Below are 17,522 nucleotides of genomic sequence, written 5' to 3' on the forward strand. Positions count from 1 at the left end.
CTTGGACTTCGGACGGATTTGAGAGAGAGAGAGAGAGTGTGGATAAAAAAGTGAAAAAAAGAACGTAATCAGCGGCTTTCTCTCTCTCTCTCTCTCTCTTGCTTTGTCTTTTATTCCTTGATTTTTCTAGTTTGGAAAAATGCTTGCTTCTGGGACTCGAAGAATGTGGTCTGGCCATTGACTTTGAAGGCTCACGAGCAGCAAGATTCCGCAACGAGGCAAATGCAGAAGCCAAAAGCACCACTAAAGTTCCTGCTTTTGCTTTTGCAAACTGCAAAAGTCAGCTTCCAGCAGCAGCAGCAGAAAAATGACAAAGCCAAACTCTTTAAGCAGTTTGAGCCTTTGACAATGTCGTAATATTATTCTTGGCATATATTGTATTTCCCAACCGTGTCGTTGTCTTTCTTTGCAACCATGCTTGGATGCTCTTTTTCTTTCTTTTGTGTTTAAAATATTAAAAAAACAGACGACCAATTTAAAGTGTATTCAGTATTGCTTTGCATATATCAACGACGGAGAAAGATAAAAAAATTTGGTGTTAAAAAAGCATGTTTTGGAAAAATCCAGAACATAAATTTAGCCTATTCTCAAGTCAACATCTAAATTTCACTCCATATAAATAGTTCAGTCAACCCCCTATGTAATTTCCTAGCTTCATCGTTGGTGTATACCAATGCTTGACTAACGTGGGACAACATCAAAAGAACATTTTTGACTGTCTATAAGGAAATCACACATTGATACGTTTCTTGTCACCATAAAGAGTTACTTATATTTTAAGTCAATCACGAATTGTTATACATTATATATACCTAAAATGTCATCGTGCTTATATCTCAACTTATCAAACTAATTAAAAACCGCTACGTGTACCCCGTGATTTACTTGGAACATCTTCATATAATTCTTAGGCATAGGTATGTTTGTTTTGGGAAAAGGATTCTCGATCATTTTCCTGAGGATCCAAGGGATTCCGTGATCATATTCGTTCATCGTACGTTATGTGGTCAGTTTTCTTTAAATACTATTTATATATATTTTTAAATTTTAAACGATTTTTTACCCACGATGTACGATGAACGAACATAATCACGGAATTTCTCGGATTCCCTAAAAAAGGATCCTTTTCCCTTGTTTTGTGGTCAATACCAAATCTACTCTCAAGTGCAGCCATTTTTGTTTGGGGCTCGGGAATCCAAAGCCAAGAGCTGTGAGAGCAGGGAGTCGACTACTCTCTCTACTTTCTCACTGAATATTTATTCTCTCTCTCTCTCTCTCTCGTTTTATACATATTGGGTTGAAAAGAAAGAAAAATTAACCACCAACCAACCCCTCGTGTGTTTGTGTGTGTTTTTGGTCGTCAACCCCTACAAAAGGAGCTTCCCACGAAGCTTCCCACCTTCCTTCCTCCATAGCTATTTTTCTCCTTCCTTTCTTTCCCTTTCTCTTTTCTCCCAAACACTGCCCAATTTAAAGACGAGGACAAAGACCCACCAACCTCACTCCGTCGCTCTCACTGTCTTCCATTCAGAGCTCACGGCAGCACCACCTTTGAAGCAGCAGCACCGCCGCTGAAGCAGCCGCAGCAGGGGAAGGTACATTTTCTTTCTGTGTTCATCTTCTCTTTTGTCTTCTTGTTGTTCATTTTTCTGCCTCAATTTTATTGGATTTTTGCTGTTAATCTGTCTAAATGTGACATTTTGATTGATGGGTACAACGTTGTTTCTACTAACTCCAAGTCCAACGATTCTTCTACTGTGATTTGGGCAAATTTTATGACTTTGTGGCGAGATCTGTTGCTTCTGGACATACCAACGGTCCAATTTCATCTTTTGGGTCTGAAAATTTTGACTACGTTTCCAAATTCTGGTTTTTTTGAGTCCCAAATTATGCATTTTCTTATGGGTGGTTTCAAATTTCAATCCTTTTTTAGCTTCAACAATCTCAGTTCATACCTTTTCCTCAATGCTTATTTGTCAGTGCTTTCGACTGAACTGTGATTTCTATCCTCGCATTTTTGTTTATAATGTCGAAAGAAAGTCAGAATCTTTACTCGATGGATTGGATTGTTTTTCAACTTCTTCGTTGCTATACGAATTGTTTGATCAACAACATAACCAGCAGATAGGAAATAGAAACGGAGGGATAGCGGCTGGGATGGCTAAAGGTGGTTTCTAAAAACCAAAAGTGCTTTTGGTCCGTAGAAACACCTTCTTCAGAACTTTTGATAAAAATTCCGACATGTTTATAAACCGTCTAGCAGAAGTACTTGTTAGACTGCTTCCTTCAAATTTAGTCCCAAACGAATCCTAAAACAGTTAAGAACAACATTTTTCGTAGATGTTTGAAGTACCAGCGTCTTTTGATGAGTATTTGATAGCTAGATTCCCATCACATTCCTCATGTATTTGTTCCGAGCTTTGATATAAATTCACAAGTAACGCCTCCTTCCCTTTTTTGTTACTACAGTTGTCTTATTACTAATTTCTAGTTGATGGAGCACAACAATTCCCCAGCTTTTAAGATGAATCGGAAGAGAAAATCCCAAGAACAAGATGATGGCATTTCAAACACATTTTATATGGATGAGGTTAACGAAGACCTTCTTGAAAGGGTACTTTCGAGGCTACCAACATCTGCATTCTTCCGCCTTACTTCGGTATGCAAAAGATGGAAATCAGTTGCATATTCTCCCAGTTTCAAGCTTGCCTGCTCTCAGATTCCTTCTCGGGATCCTTGGTTTTTCATGGTCGATCCCCTTCTTAACCGGTCAATTGTCTTTGACTCCGCTGAAAGAAGCTGGAAGAAACTCAATCATCCGCCTCTCCTCCAGACAAAATCCAACTGCAATTCCATGCCTGTTTCAGCTTCTGGTGGCTTGATCTGTTTCCGCAATTCACAGGGCAACTTCATTGTATCCAACCCTGTGACAGGGGTTTGCAATGAACACCCTCCGCTGGATCCATCCTTACAAAATCTCACATTCCATGCCATTGTGATGAGCTCAAGTCCCAAGTATGATCAATCATCTTACAAGCTTGTTGTTGTCTTTGGCGAGCTTCCAAATTTGTCCTTCCGAGTGTATAACTCAAGCACTGCCTGTTGGGAAGAAGAGACTGCCTTGCGTAAAAACTTCGAGGATGATGATTCTACAGAATCTGACTCAACCGATGACAGTGCTGTTTACTTCCTTAGCAGGGCTGGAAATGTAGTGGCAACCAACATGCAAAGAAGCCCATCCAAGCAATACTCATCCGTAATCACTTCCAAAAAGGGCGAGGAGACAGTCTATTTCCTCAGCTCATCAGGCTCAGTTGTGGCCTGCAACCTGACCACCAAGTGCTTCTCCGAGTACCCTAGGCTACTCCCTGTCTTCTTCGAGTACTCCATCGACTTGGTAGAATGCGGAGGCAGAATGCTGGTGGTTCTTCTCTCAGAATTCTTTGAAAGCGCGAACCTCAGGGTGTGGTGCTACGATGAGGAAGCTCGATCATGGCAACACATCGCAGCAATGCCTCCAGCGATGTCACACGAGTGGTACGGCAAGAATGTGGACATAAACTGTGTTGGTGCCGGTAACCAGATACTGATCTGCTTAAGCTCTGCCGAGATTTCGAGGTGTGTTCTGTGTGATTTGGCTGCCAATGATTGGATTGAATTGCCCAAATGTTTTGTGGATGGTGAATCCATCAAGTTCTTGTCTGCCTTCTCATTTGAGCCAAGGATCGAGGCTTCTGTGTGATTTGCAAATTGTGTTCTTGGATTTATTTATTTTTTGCTTCTTATTGTTTTAGCATTTGTCTTGCATTGTATTTTCTGTATTTGCATTTTTTAGAGCCAAATGGAAAATTGGCTTTGATTTTATTTTACAATGGAAATTATTTTAGATTGATGAGGTAGCACAATGTATATTGGCTTTGTAACTCTTCATGTTCTGGTGGATTTTCTCTCTTTGTTAAATAAGGCAAATGATTATGCTCACCCTTTTCTACTTTCGCAGGTCGTTTCTTGATTTTTCTTTGATTTTATTCAATTTAAATGACGGATATCAACATGGTGGGTGGGAGAAGTATGCGGACTTCTTTAAATAATGTATTTTGTCTAGTGTGATACGGGTTATGTTTGGCTACTAGGATTGGATTTGATTAAGCAAGTAGGAATGTATTAAGCTCATAAGAATGGATTAAGAAGGAAAAGTCTACCTCACTAACGTCGATGTCTTAGGTTTGGATCTTGGGTCCACGATCATTGGTATGCCTCAAGCAAATTACAATAGTGAGATTCAATATCTTAACTTTTTTTATATATAGATTAAATGAGAGCAACCAAATCTGTCTAACGTAAGTAGGTGTAATACTCTTAACCACCTAAACTACAAACATCTTGCTACCGATCCCAACTCTTTGGTAATCTTTTGCTTCATATTAATTTTTGAGCGTCAAACATGGGATTGGATGAACCCTACCCCACTACTTATCCAACCCACCAGGCAACTCAGGCAAGCAACCAAATGTAAAACAAACGACGTTAATACTGGTGTCGTTCGTGAAGTAACGAGAAGGCGTGGGAACGCGGTGACGTGGAAAGACAGTGGGAAACAGGTAATGTATGAGCCGGCGCGCAGACGATCCGTTCCCTCCTTCGTCTCCCACGGTGACCTCCTCGCCAAGCCAAACTCCAGAAATATAACTAATCCGAAACCCATAAACGCAGAAAAAAAAAAACCGATACAAATCCGATACGATACAAATCTATTCAACCCGAATCCGAAAAATGGAGTTCAGTTTCAAAGACGAAAAGAAATTGGAGCAGCGATTGGAGGAGCTCCACAAGGACGTTTCGAGGAAGCAGAAATTCGAAGACGCCGTCGCCGCCTTGAATTCGCTGCTCCGCGACCACTACTCCTCCGCCTCTCCTTCGCTCCGGAAACTGTTCTACGGCGTCGTTTGCCGAGTCGCCACGGTGTTGAAGACCCGGTACACCTCGCTGGGTTTCTGGGCCGCCGGACTCGCCCTCTTTCAGCTCGCCCATTCCCTCGTCTCCGACCCCTCCGAGAAGGCCCACTTACTCGCTTGCATCGAAGAGGCACGACAGGTCGTTCATCAGGAAAACGACCCCCCGCAGCCGTCGTCTTCTCCAAATCAAGGTATGAAAGATCTTCCCTTTTCTGAAAATTACAGAAACGCTTCGTTCTTTTTATTGATTTTTTGAAAATTTTATGTAATTATTTGGGAAATTTGTTTGAATTTTGGTGGAAATTCACAAAAACCCAAAATTTATTTTCTCCTATTGGAATTGAAATATTGGTTTTTTAGGATATTTGTTTGAGGGGCATTTGACGGTGGATCGGGAGCCGCCGCAGCCGCAGTGGCTGGTGCAGTCGAATCTATTGACGGCGGCCATGGCGGCGGGGTCGTCTTCTGAGTCGGGTCCCGGAAACGAAGAGAACTCGGAAAGCGCGGTGAATCTGCTTCAGTCACTCATCGACAACCTCGACAGCGTTTTGCCGCCGGGGGTTTTGGATGACGTGAGGGCGGCTCCAAGGGTCCCGCCTGCGAGCAAACAGGTGGTGGCCAATCTTCCGGTAGTCACGATCACGGAGGAAGTGTTGAAGAAGCTCGGAGAGGACGCGGACTGCTGCATTTGTAAGGAGAACTTGGTTGTCAATGACAAGATGCAGGAGTTGCCCTGCAAGCACACTTTCCACCCTCCTTGCCTAAAGCCATGGCTGGTAACTCGAATTTCTGAACATTTGCTATATTGTTATTGTGTCTCATTGGTTGCGTTCAATTAGATTTTAGAGTGACTCACCAACTGGGGTTTTTGGGTGGTATTGATTGTGGCAGGATGAGCACAATTCTTGTCCGATATGCCGGCATGAGCTGCAGACGGATGATCATGCGTACGAGAGTTGGAAGGAGAGGGAGAAGGAAGCCGAAGAAGACAGAAAAGGGGCTGCGAATGCGATTCGTGGTGGTGAATATATGTATGTTTAATGTTTACATCTTCAACAATTTGTCAAATTTGCAGCTTCATTCATAAATTCTTATTCAGTTCGTTACATTAAGCATGTCTATGAGTGTGGTTTCTTTTTCTGTAATGGCATTTTCATTGGGGAAACAGACTTTCGAGATTATGACGAAGCACATTGCAGATACCGATTCTGATCGTGTTTATGTTTATCTCCTAGAAAATAAATGTATTATAATCACATGGTATTTGCGTTCTTAACTTTGGCGGAATCAGATTAAGCGGTATGAGCCTGTTTCAAGTGCTTCTAGAATAGCTAAAAGCGTGCAGACAACGAATACTGTTTAAAGTGCGTCGGTTAGGACTATTTTGTGAAGTTTTTTGCTTGAAAATGAAGACTTGGATGCTATATTTCCCTTGAAATACTTGGTTTTGTGAGTTTTGAGTGTCCGTTTCGAAAATTTTCACGGTCTCGTATCCAAAGAGACCTTTAGACAAGGCCATAGGTGATAGAGTGCTAATCATTTCTGCCAGGTTCTGGGCTTTTATTCCACGCTGGCCAACTATACCATACACCATTCTGGTCTAAATAGTAACATTCATATATTTCTGAACACCATTTTTCTTCCTCTATTGGAAATAAGTACGATTTTATGAAAGAATACATACAAGAGAGAATAGGGTGCTCCATTGAAAGGGGTTCCGTAAAAACCTTGTCGAGAATTTCAACCTGATCAAAGGAGAGAAGAGCGCCACACACCAAATTTACACAGTATGACACCCTTCACAAGGAGATATTCTTTTTTTAACAAACGATATTACTAATTTACTACACTAAGGGTGGGGGAGTAGACTAAATTTCACAATGGGCTAACAATTAGCTTCCCTATTCACATGATTGTATTTGAACGGTTGGAAAAAGGCATGAAGGATCATTAAGCACAGGTCCAAACAATGAGGAGTCACCGGAGGAATGCTTTGAGGAATCACTTTCCAATGCCTGCAAGTTCTCATGGCATTGTGAAGCTGATCAAAATTTCTGTTGAAACTTCGGTAGGGGATGTTGATGGTCGACATCACGCTTTTTGCTTCTACAGAATTCCAAAACTAATAGACGAAATTTTGATTAAAGCCAAACAACAAACCTTACGAGAAATCTAAAGGTGACTTCAACTGATGCTCCTTAATTTGGCTCACATCCGTTCAGTCTCTCATTTGCTGTGTGAAAATTTGATCAACTAAGATTAGCGAATCCCTGCACCGTGGAAATTTACTATTGAATGTGGCACGTACAAATGAATAATTATCAAAAAACGCATCATAAATTAGCAAGATGTGCGTGAGAAGTTAAACAATCATTACTAATTTGATATATATAAAAGAAGAGAATTACCTTTCCAAAGAAGATTAATCCATACGCCTAGCTCGCGAGTCACCACTTGATCCACATTGCTCATGTCCTTTGAAGATCATCTGAATTCTGAAGAAGAAAAGAAGCAAAGTAAACAAATATGATGATAGCATTTGAATTTGATACATATATAAATGTGTAATAAGATAGAGCTCAGTTACCAGGATGAGATGTTGATGTTTGGGATGTGAGAAATCTTGGGCTACTCCTCTCCTTTGCCTTGTTCACAGCGCACTGAAAGCGTCGAACATTTGTAGATGGTAAGCTCCTGCAGAGGTGTTTTGCAGAGGAAGTTTGGCAGTCTTGTTAAGCTTTCGCAGTAACAGATATTTAAGGAGGAAAGGCATTTCAGTTGTAAAATGAAATTGAAATTGAAGTCTATTCAATTTAATGTCCCAAGACATTTCAGTTGTAAAATGAAATTGAAGTCTATTGTTGTAGGACTGGATGAACAAAGAATACTGAGTGTACGCAGACTTTTGCAGTTGAAGTGGCTCACCAAGTTTACCTTAAGGTCAAATGGCGAATCTTTTCACCCAAACCTCTATCTCATTGCCAACATCCTCAACATCGATGATCAAACATTCATTCTTGGTGAGAGATTGCACAAAGTCATAAACAACATCATGCATTTTGCAACCTATAATTTTACCACTGACAATCTTTCTTCAAATCTTGAAAAATAAATCGTGCTACTAAGTCATCAAAAATAGCATCACCAATGTCTCCCCCATCCTTATTCCCTTTTGCATTAAGATAATCTTGTGTCATCCAAAAATTAATCAAACATTCTCTCTCAAACTCATAATCTTTAGAAAAACTAGCACAATACAAAAGGCAACATTTAATGGATGGTGCCAAATCATAAAAACTTAGTAATAGCGGTTGGAAAACTTTTTGCTCCACCTCTTCTTGATCCCATATCTTACTGTTCAAAACACCTAACCATTCCTTCCTTGTTCTCTTATTGTGCATGAGATTGCCTAGAACTTTTGCAGCAAAAGGCAAACCCTTACATTTTTCTACAATTTTATTACTAATATCTTCAAACGCCTTAAACTCATATACTTCTCTATCAAAAAATGCCATGTGATTGAAGATTCTCCCAAATTAATCATGTCACTTGTTGCTCTCATCATATCAACAACCTCATGCTTTCTTGTGGTCACTAATATTCTACTACCAAGAGCACCATTTTGGATTAGTGGTGCCCTTAATCGTTCCCACTTTTCACTATTGTGGCTCCGCACATTATCTAGGACAAGGAGAAACCTTTTTCCCTGGATAGATCTTGACATGCACTGCAAGGCACGATCCAACTCAATTGAACTTGGAGCACTATCACAGCTTATGGATTTGGCAATCTTAACCTCATCAAAAGGGTCTGAGACACAAACCCACTCTTTTTTCAAAATAGGCTTTAACCTTGCCATCATTATAAACTAGTTGGGCCAGGGTTGTCTTTCCCATTCCTCCCATCCCTAGAATAGGGATGATAAGGAGCCCCCTCCGAATCCGATCACTCAACAACTTTGTTATCAGAATGTCTTTTTCCCTTTCTCGACCAAATGCCTCTGACATGACGGCAAAAGATGGAGTCTTCTGTCGTTCAGGGAATTCTTGAATGCCTCTTTTTATGTGTTGAAACTCAAACCTTTTTCTTTGCTCATCAATCACACTTAACTTATCGTTCAAATCTTTTATCTTACTCGCAATGTCATGGAGAAAAATTACCTCTTTGGCTTTGTGGAGACAAAAACGGGCTAGGGAAAACAGGGAGTTACCTTCTTCTTCTTGTTAGGAACAAGAGCATTTTCACCTTCTCGTTCTTGCTTCTCAACTAGTTGTCTCAACATGTTAGTGTTCCACTTGTCCAGCACCTCCACCATCTGGAAGGATATGCCTTTGAGCTGATCCAACCAGATCCTCACGCTGGCCTCCTTGAATTGCCTTTGCTCTGCATCTTGGAGAACGGCTTGAATAGCTTCGAGATTACCAGCAAATTCTTCAATATCTTTATTGATGTTCAAAACAAGTTTCTCCTCTCCGTCCACCTACTCATAAGTTGTTGAAGCCAGCCGATCCAGTAGCATGGAAATGATCCCGTCAGCCATTTGCCTCAAAAATTGGTTGACAGTGGAAAAGGAAATGATGAACAAGAAATGCAGATGGTTTGTGAAATTGTCTCTCTTCTGATCCAGCTTATATGATGATTCCAATTACCAAGTCAATCAATTTATTTATTTAAGTTCGGTCTAAATTTGTCGATCAGTTGCCGTCCCTTCTAAATGAGGTATCTTGTTGGCTTGGCAGAAATCGTTCCCTTCTAAAAACCGTGATTTTTGTGAAGAGCTCATACAATGTCAAACACACGCTACTGGTACGCATGATGTCCCACTATTCTGCATCATCATGCAATGAATGAAAATGCAGCTTGAAGAGACGTTAAAGCCTCGTGTGGAATGTATTGGCGGAACTAGATCTTTTCTTTCCTCAAATCTACGTCATGTTTATGGTGAATCAATTGTGATCATTGAACTGCTTACCACACCTCAAAAACAAGGCAAAGAGCCCGGGAAAACAGATCAAGGAATCACATTTGACTTGTATCTTCATCCATATCCTAATGTGAACCCCTTATCTTATAGGGACTTCATGTCCATATCGCTGCAAGCTAATAAGCAACAGTCGTTTCAGGCTTCCGGCATTACACGATCTGCATTGTCATAAGAAGTTAAGAAATATGCATCTCCTCTCTTTGTTTTTTCTTTGGCCTGATCAGGAACCCAGGTGGCAAACAGGTTACTCGTACACTCCAGCAGATGCTATTGCTCGGAGTCTTAAGACGCTTTCGCTAAATGACGTTAGAGTCCTTTCGAGAACTATAAGCGAGTGGTTCAAAGGCTTTGAAGATTGAGCTGCCATGGCTTCTGTGAATTCGTGTTGTTTGCTCCAAGAGGGCACAACATTTGTTCAGCCCAATAGCTTATAGGTTGTGATGTAAATTTTATGCTACTTTGGAATACATAATTGGGCCACCAACCAGAAGCAGTTCATGTTTTATTGGCGTCGGCTTGTTAGGAGAAACCCAAACTTTTCAAGAATGACTTGTAACATATTTTTCGTGTATCGCATTTGTATTACTTTTTTTTTAATACAAAAACAATATAAATTTTGCATATAAAATGTGTGATCTCGCATTTTTGTATTTATAATATATTTTGGAAAAAACTATAAACCACCACCAAACCTATTTTTGTGAAATATTTTACCTCAATATAGGCCTTGTAAAATTCGTGGATACTCTAGAAATGTTCTAGCCAACGATCTCCGCTAATATTTTTAATCTAATTTTCATTTTTAGGCTTAAAAGTTCAACAAGAAATACGTTGGTGACCCAATAAGTTGTAGTCGCTTACAGATGGCAAAAAATACTCATGTGGTAATAGACTGCTTCCAAATGGTTTGTGACTTTCTTCTGGTATATTCAGCAAGAATCATGATATATAGAAGCTGCTTGCAAGATTAATATGACCAACTGTCCAACTTTAGGGCAACCTATAGTTTGATTTTAATTCTGTATGCAAATTCTGTTACCTTTTTGCATGCATGTCACCAAATTCTCATGTGCCCACATTTAATTGACTCTGAAAAACAAAAACAAGACTTTCTAGATAGATAGATAGATCATAAAAATTCATCTCAATCCTCTTATATGAAAAGCGGTTAAGAAACATTTTGATGATGATAACGATCAATAATCGACGGTGGACAAGTAGATAAATATTAGGGAGACTTTGGATGCGGTCATTAGTTATGAATATTCTTTGATTGAAACCTTGTTGGTTTTTAATTTTTGATCGAGGTCCCTGAAATTAATGTGATAATTTATTTTTATGTACATTACTATATTTTTTTATATTAAAAATTAAAAATTTTAGTTGTTTATATAAATGAGATTTTAAATAAAAAAACCATAATTTGTGGGATTAAAAATATTAAAAAATAAATATACCATTGTGTGTGTGTGTGTGTATATATATATAAACATGGGTACATTCATCAAAATCAACCAAAATATTTATTGTATCAAAACATGGGTACATTCTTCAAAATCACAAAAAAAAAAAAAGGATATCAGGCTTAATAACATTAGTAAATTTCTTCGATTAAACTTGACATGGATACATTTTAAAATCAAAGAAAAAAGAATGTACCCATATAAGTTTAAAAATGGATTAGAAAAAAATTGAATAGATTTTATATAAAAAAAGGGTACATTTTACATATAACAAATTTGTATATTTAACAATGAGTACATTTTAAGATTAAAAAGTTTTACATGAATGGGTACATATAATTAGCATGGGTACATTTAGCAAAATAAAAAGTACAAACACAAAAAAAATATATGGTTACTAATACAAATAAACTTTAAAAAAATATGGGCACAAAAAGAAATTAATATATGGGTACAAATTAAAACTGAAAAGAAAATTGGTACAAGTTAAAAAAGAATTACAAATTAAAAATGGATACAAACTAAAACTAAAAATATATGATAAAAAATTTAGTCATAAATATAAATATACTAATTGTAACATTTTTAACATTAAGTGAATATATTTAGAAATAAAAAATATATTTTATTATTGAAATAATTAATGATGTTATTAATACACAAGGACCTTGATCAAAAATTGAAAAGGAATAAAATTTTAATCAATAGAGTAGCAAAATGAAGGATGAGAACCTAATTTCTCCTAAATATTATCATATATAAGACTAGTTTTCTCATGAGATTTTGCTCAACCAGAGCGAAAACGAGATAAAGATAATGTTCTTGCATTCACCGTTTTATGATTATTTAGTGATTGTTCAAAATTCAGTAATTTTGTCTTTTCTTTGACTCTACAGCGCAAGTGTATATATGATCCTTATAGGTCACTTGTTCAGAAAATGCATTACTTGACTAATAACCAATTGACACGTAATGAACTCATTACATGAAAGAAGATCTATCCTAAAAAAAGAGCTCATATATATACGTGAGTGAATATACACATACACACACGTATGTTGGTATGGTAGGTAACATGAGGATGGAGGATTGGCTGTACTTGGTTTTTATTGGCTGCAACTTGTCGTATGAAACCTTGACTACCAAAGTTAGCTCCTTTGAATTTAGATCTTTTTTTTTCTTCTGAAAATGGCTATCAGCTTCTCTATACCATTCTAGAACACGAGAGAGAGAGAGAGAGAGAGAGAGAGGGTGAGGGTTGTAGGTGACGACGGCAGATTAAAAATGTTATGGTCCACTGCCACCCCCACTTATAGCGGAAAGTGACCATACAATTTGGGGTTAAATGAAAATGGGAGATGAGCTGCCTGCAGCAATCTGTGTCACTCAAGAGGCTACCAACAGCAGCAGCAGCAGCAGCTACTTGCAATTGCATGCAGAACTCCTCCCACCCTCTCATCTCATGAGAGGTCCCTATCTAGCTTACCAAGTCCAATAAATGAACAGCTTTCTATTTAATTTACTACATTCAATACCATTCGGCCAATATTTTGTACTTCCCTATATAATTTTGTTATGATAAAGCAAAAATAATTAAAAATAAAATCTATTTTTAAAAATTGAAAGCAAATAAACTCCTCAAGATCACGCGATTTACATTATTTTTGTTATAATTATGACTTTTACACTAAGCCAGTGTTTACGAGTGCTGAACGGGGGTTTCAGGACGCAATAGAGGAGATTACACAAGTTCTATTGGCTTCAATAGCGTTGACGTGGAACTATGCAGATTTTTGCCACCAATTAAGTAAATTAAAGTCAATATATTCTTTTGCAAAAGACTTTTCTGAGTTGTTACACCATTAGGTGCTATTATTTATTTATGTGTTATGAATTATGATAAAGAATAATATTATAAAATTAAAACATAATGTTGATACATGCACAATTGCACACAATGTGATAGCATGAAGAGATTAATAACATGGCATAGTGAATGACTATCACCATGAAAATTTCTCATGGCAACAAATCCACAATCTCACCATGAACTCTTAAGTTTTCAATTATCCAGAAAAAATGATATTTAAGAGGGCTAGATGATGGTTTTGAAAGATTTACAAAAACATTTCGCCAGATCACACTTAAAACGTACCGTATAAAATATATGTCTGAAATTCGTGAACGTGGTGGTTGAACAAGAATATGCCTTTTCGTTTTTTATATGGTTTTGGCAAATACCAGGACGGTAAATAAGGTTATTGATGGATGGCGCAGGCTTTTATGGCCAGGTGGGCCAGGCTCAATTCCTGCCGATTTCATGTTCCTTTCGTTGTTTCCCACGTGGCAGCCTCGCTCTGTTGGAGCCTTGGACCTCAACCCACGTGGCATCCACATGTGAGCTCCGCTAGTGGAAAGCCGTTTGATTACGATCCGTCACATCATACCCGTCAGTGCCTTCACGGGCGGTCCCCCCGTTCTTTAAGCTGAGAAAATTTTCCGTAATGCGTTGTGCACCTCCACGGTTCCACACTTTCTTCGTGGAGAGGGGAAAAAGGTACTGAAAATATTGTAAATTTTGGATATACTACTAAGGAATTGAGGAGATTATTCAATTCTTTTTCACAAGTGATATTGAAGAAAGAAAAGAGCAAGAATTCTTAATGATTTGAGCTACGATTTGACTACAACCTTGTTTCTTGAACAATAATTTGAAACGACATTGATGTTTAAGAGCAATTTACGTAGAATATTATCATTCGAGCATTGCTAGTATTGTTTGTCAATTATCAAGTCCACTCCTACCGTAATTGCTCTTGCTATAATTCTAACGGTGCTTATGCACATGTGAGTGATTTTGAGAATTACTTATTCTTATGTCGCCTATATATGCACATGTGGATGACCAAGGGCAGAACTAGTTTATGGCTGGGTTGTATAACTCACGGTCACCCAAAAATTTCGTTCTCTTATGTAAATTTGAGTCTCAATTTTTTCATGTAATTGCATTGAGGTCTAGGAGATTTGGGCAAAATCAAATAATGAACTGGCTATAATAAATTAGTATTTTAATTTTTATCAACAAGAGTCGAACCTAAAGTCAAAATTAGATAATGTTAGAGAGAACAAATTTTATAAATCAAATAACGTGATTATTAATAATTAAATTAATATTTAAATACTGATTAATGTGTTTATTACTTATCAGTGAGTTTATATTTTTTACCTCCCTGGTATTACTCATCAAAATTTACACTTTTAAAACTTATCAATAAACTGTAGAATTGAATGATATGAATTATCAATCACAAAATTGCATGATGGTGATAGGGTCACACAAACTTTTTACTGTGTTCTAGGCCATGCCCAATCCATATTAAAACCCTAGTTCCATCACTGCACGGTGGTTGTGACTGACATTTACCTTATACTGTTTCTACCCAATTACATGTACAGATAGATTTCTCTTTGAAATGATATTAATTTGGGTCCATTGTCGGCAAGAGTTAGGTCCTTATTTAATACTACAAGGCAGTCAAGTCCAGCGTACAGCCTACAACCCTAATTCAGACTTGAGGGGTTATATATATCTTTGTTAATAGGATAACGAGAGGGCAGAGAGAAAATGGCACGACCAGCAGGGGCCTGCAAATCAAATGCCTTTGCTGCAGTGACTGCAGTAAGGGCAGACAAAAAAAACTGAGCTACTAGTGGGTCTGAATGGATTGCACAAGTGCGAGTTCTTTTTCGTGTAAAACCTAAAAGGGTAATATAAAAACTAGAGCTGATGTTACCATTTGACTCTCAAGAGATAAGAAGTTTTATTTTCTCTCAAAAACACAGCGGTGTGAAATGTGAAATGAATGGAATCCCCAGTGTGTGAGAGAGAGAGAGAGAAAGAGGTGTGAGGCGGTTGGTTAGGGTTTTGGTGGGTGAATGTGATTCGTCAAAAGCCATCTGTTTTGTGATTTTATCTCGAAGACATCTGCACCTGCTGCTAAGCGAGGGGATTGGTAGAAGCTGGCTGCTTGTCTTTGATTTTATCAGAAAAAAAAAACTCATCAAGTAATCAAAAGCCCACATGTATCCATCCATCCACCCATTCAACTCTGATGTTATCCACAGAACACCGCAGAGGAAAAGGCCTGTTTCTCTCTCTCTCTCTCTCTCTCTCTCCCACCTTCATACCTTGTTATGTATTATGCATTTTATTTTTTTATTATTCCGAATTTTTTATGCCACTCATGTCCCTGTACACTTGTAAATCATCTGATGTTGTTCTTCTAAGTTACCTTCTGATATAGTTTGCTGATCTATCTGTATCAAGCGTATCTTTTTTACCATAACAATTATTGTTAATCCATCTCATTTGTTTGTGAATTAATCATCTGCTGAAGTATTTTGCTCCAAGATGATATTTATTTTGATTTATATTTGTTAAAAGTTAGAGGTTTGACTTATTCGAAGTTTCTATTTTGTTTAGAAAAGTGGTAAACTAGCACACTTGTTGGAATTAATGATTTTTTATTTTATTTAGTGACGTTAGTGCTTGCGTAGCATATTTATATTTATTTCTATGGAAAATGCTTCTCTCTAGATCCTTTCTACCTAATCCACCAAGTCCGACGATCCGAACTATTGAAATTTGATCCAACGATTACAAACAGATGCCCGTTTTAAAAGTTATAATAATTTTAGTCGTTAGATCAAATTTCAATAGTCTGAATTCTCGAACTTAATGGATTAGGAGGAAGGGATCAGGAGAGGATCCCTTTCCCATTTCTATGGTGAGATTTGCTATGTTCCAATCATGAAAACACCATGTGGAGATCAATTTTAGCCTCTGTGGCATAATTTACATTTGGAATGACCCTATAAATTTTGCTAGCTAGTCAGAAGCTTGTCAAATGATCTACTTGGATGATTGCATTTTATTTAGAACCATATATACTACTCAAAAACTGCTTTTCGTGATGGTATACATTAGAATTTTGGTGGCTATACATCATAAAATTCATGGTAACTAAGATATATAAGTATATTGAAAGAAAAAAAAATTAGCTGATTTTAAAATATTTGCAGTCTTTCAATTGGTTTTCACTCAGTTTAGATGAAAACTTGCTGCCACACCCATCTGTTTACATTGTTGCTCTTTATGCATATAGTCTGGCAGACATTTCTGACATAGTCAAACAATTTAAGGGACTATTTGAACAGATATCATATGAAGATGTCTTCCCTCTCCTTGTGGATTTAACAATTATAACTTCTAGTTTAAAAAACTTTCTCAGTCTATAGCATAGTGTTTAGAGCAGACATTGTCAGTGTAGGATTTTTAAAAGATCTATATCTACTATGTATTGTTGATTTGTTAAATTATCTATGTCGAGAATAATTTTCATACGAGATATGATATCTCAACTTATGATGTATTATTGGCATCATGATATCTCAGGTGCCTATTATGATATATTACATGACTGATATTTCAGATGTAATTAAGTTTCTATCAAACTTCATTTTCGTTGTAATATAAAGTGATTTATACACACTTTATTTCACTTTACGCATATATCTCTTAATTTAGTCCTTAGTTCTCCTTTATTTTGTTTAATCCAAAAACTAAATAAAAAAAGATATGGGGAAAAATTATTTTTCCCCGCTGTCACGGCTATTGAAATGTAATCTTGTTCTTAGCCTAAGAAGATGATCCAGCCCATAGAAAACTCATGAAATGTGCTAGAAAATGCTAGCAAAAGGTTGTCGGTGAAGTGATATGCTAGAAAACTCTAGCCAAGTGCAGCAATTGGTGGTATAGTCAAGTCCACCGCCTTATGCTTAAGAAAATATAAAATGTTTTTGTTTGTGGTAGAATCTAGAAACATATTGGCTGAAATTGGAAAAGTGTGCATGATCAATGCACTAGAAAATTCTAGTGAATGTATAAGTCGGCAAAGTATGCCTATAAATATAGGTATGTGTGTGTGTTGTGAAGTAAGAACTAAGAAGAAGTGAGAGCAAGTAAGAGAGCAAGAAGTGTGAGAGTGTTTCCTCTTGTACTAAGTTTGTGTGAGAATAAAATTTTTTGTATAACACTTTGAGTGTTCTTTCTCTTGCCTA

The 17,522-nt window shown here is 37.5% G+C and overlaps 2 protein-coding genes and 1 pseudogene across 2 annotated transcripts; 2 read left to right on the forward strand and 1 right to left on the reverse strand.

The window, feature by feature from the left end:
• The first annotated feature begins 1,217 nt into the window (after window positions 1-1,217).
• LOC126604482 (F-box only protein 13-like) lies at window positions 1,218-3,981 on the forward strand. The gene is made up of 2 exons (XM_050271756.1): window positions 1,218-1,595; window positions 2,470-3,981. The coding sequence occupies exon 2, from the start codon at window positions 2,495-2,497 to the stop codon at window positions 3,740-3,742; it is 1,248 nt and encodes a 415-aa protein (XP_050127713.1). The 5' UTR covers window positions 1,218-1,595; window positions 2,470-2,494; the 3' UTR covers window positions 3,743-3,981.
• A 619-nt stretch (window positions 3,982-4,600) lies between these two features.
• Window positions 4,601-6,157, forward strand: LOC126604483 (E3 ubiquitin-protein ligase AIP2-like). Its single transcript, XM_050271757.1, has 3 exons — window positions 4,601-5,146; window positions 5,316-5,731; window positions 5,847-6,157. The coding sequence occupies exons 1-3, from the start codon at window positions 4,774-4,776 to the stop codon at window positions 5,994-5,996; spliced, it is 939 nt and encodes a 312-aa protein (XP_050127714.1). The 5' UTR covers window positions 4,601-4,773; the 3' UTR covers window positions 5,997-6,157.
• A 2,403-nt stretch (window positions 6,158-8,560) lies between these two features.
• LOC126606051 (disease resistance protein RGA2-like) lies at window positions 8,561-9,495 on the reverse strand (annotated as a pseudogene).
• Between the last annotated feature and the right edge of the window lie 8,027 nt (window positions 9,496-17,522).

Source organism: Malus sylvestris, chromosome 15, assembly GCF_916048215.2.
Source record: "Malus sylvestris chromosome 15, drMalSylv7.2, whole genome shotgun sequence".
NCBI lineage: Eukaryota > Viridiplantae > Streptophyta > Magnoliopsida > Rosales > Rosaceae > Malus > Malus sylvestris.

Coding starts and splice junctions, on each gene's coding strand:
- LOC126604482 (XM_050271756.1), top strand. CDS start 2,495: ATGGAGCACAACAATTCCCCAGCTTTTAAGATGAATCGGAAGAGAAAA.
- LOC126604483 (XM_050271757.1), top strand. CDS start 4,774: ATGGAGTTCAGTTTCAAAGACGAAAAGAAATTGGAGCAGCGATTGGAG. Junction 5,147..5,315: donor GTCGTCTTCTCCAAATCAAG/GTATGAAAGATC, acceptor TTGGTTTTTTAG/GATATTTGTTTGAGGGGCAT. Junction 5,732..5,846: donor CTTGCCTAAAGCCATGGCTG/GTAACTCGAATT, acceptor TGATTGTGGCAG/GATGAGCACAATTCTTGTCC.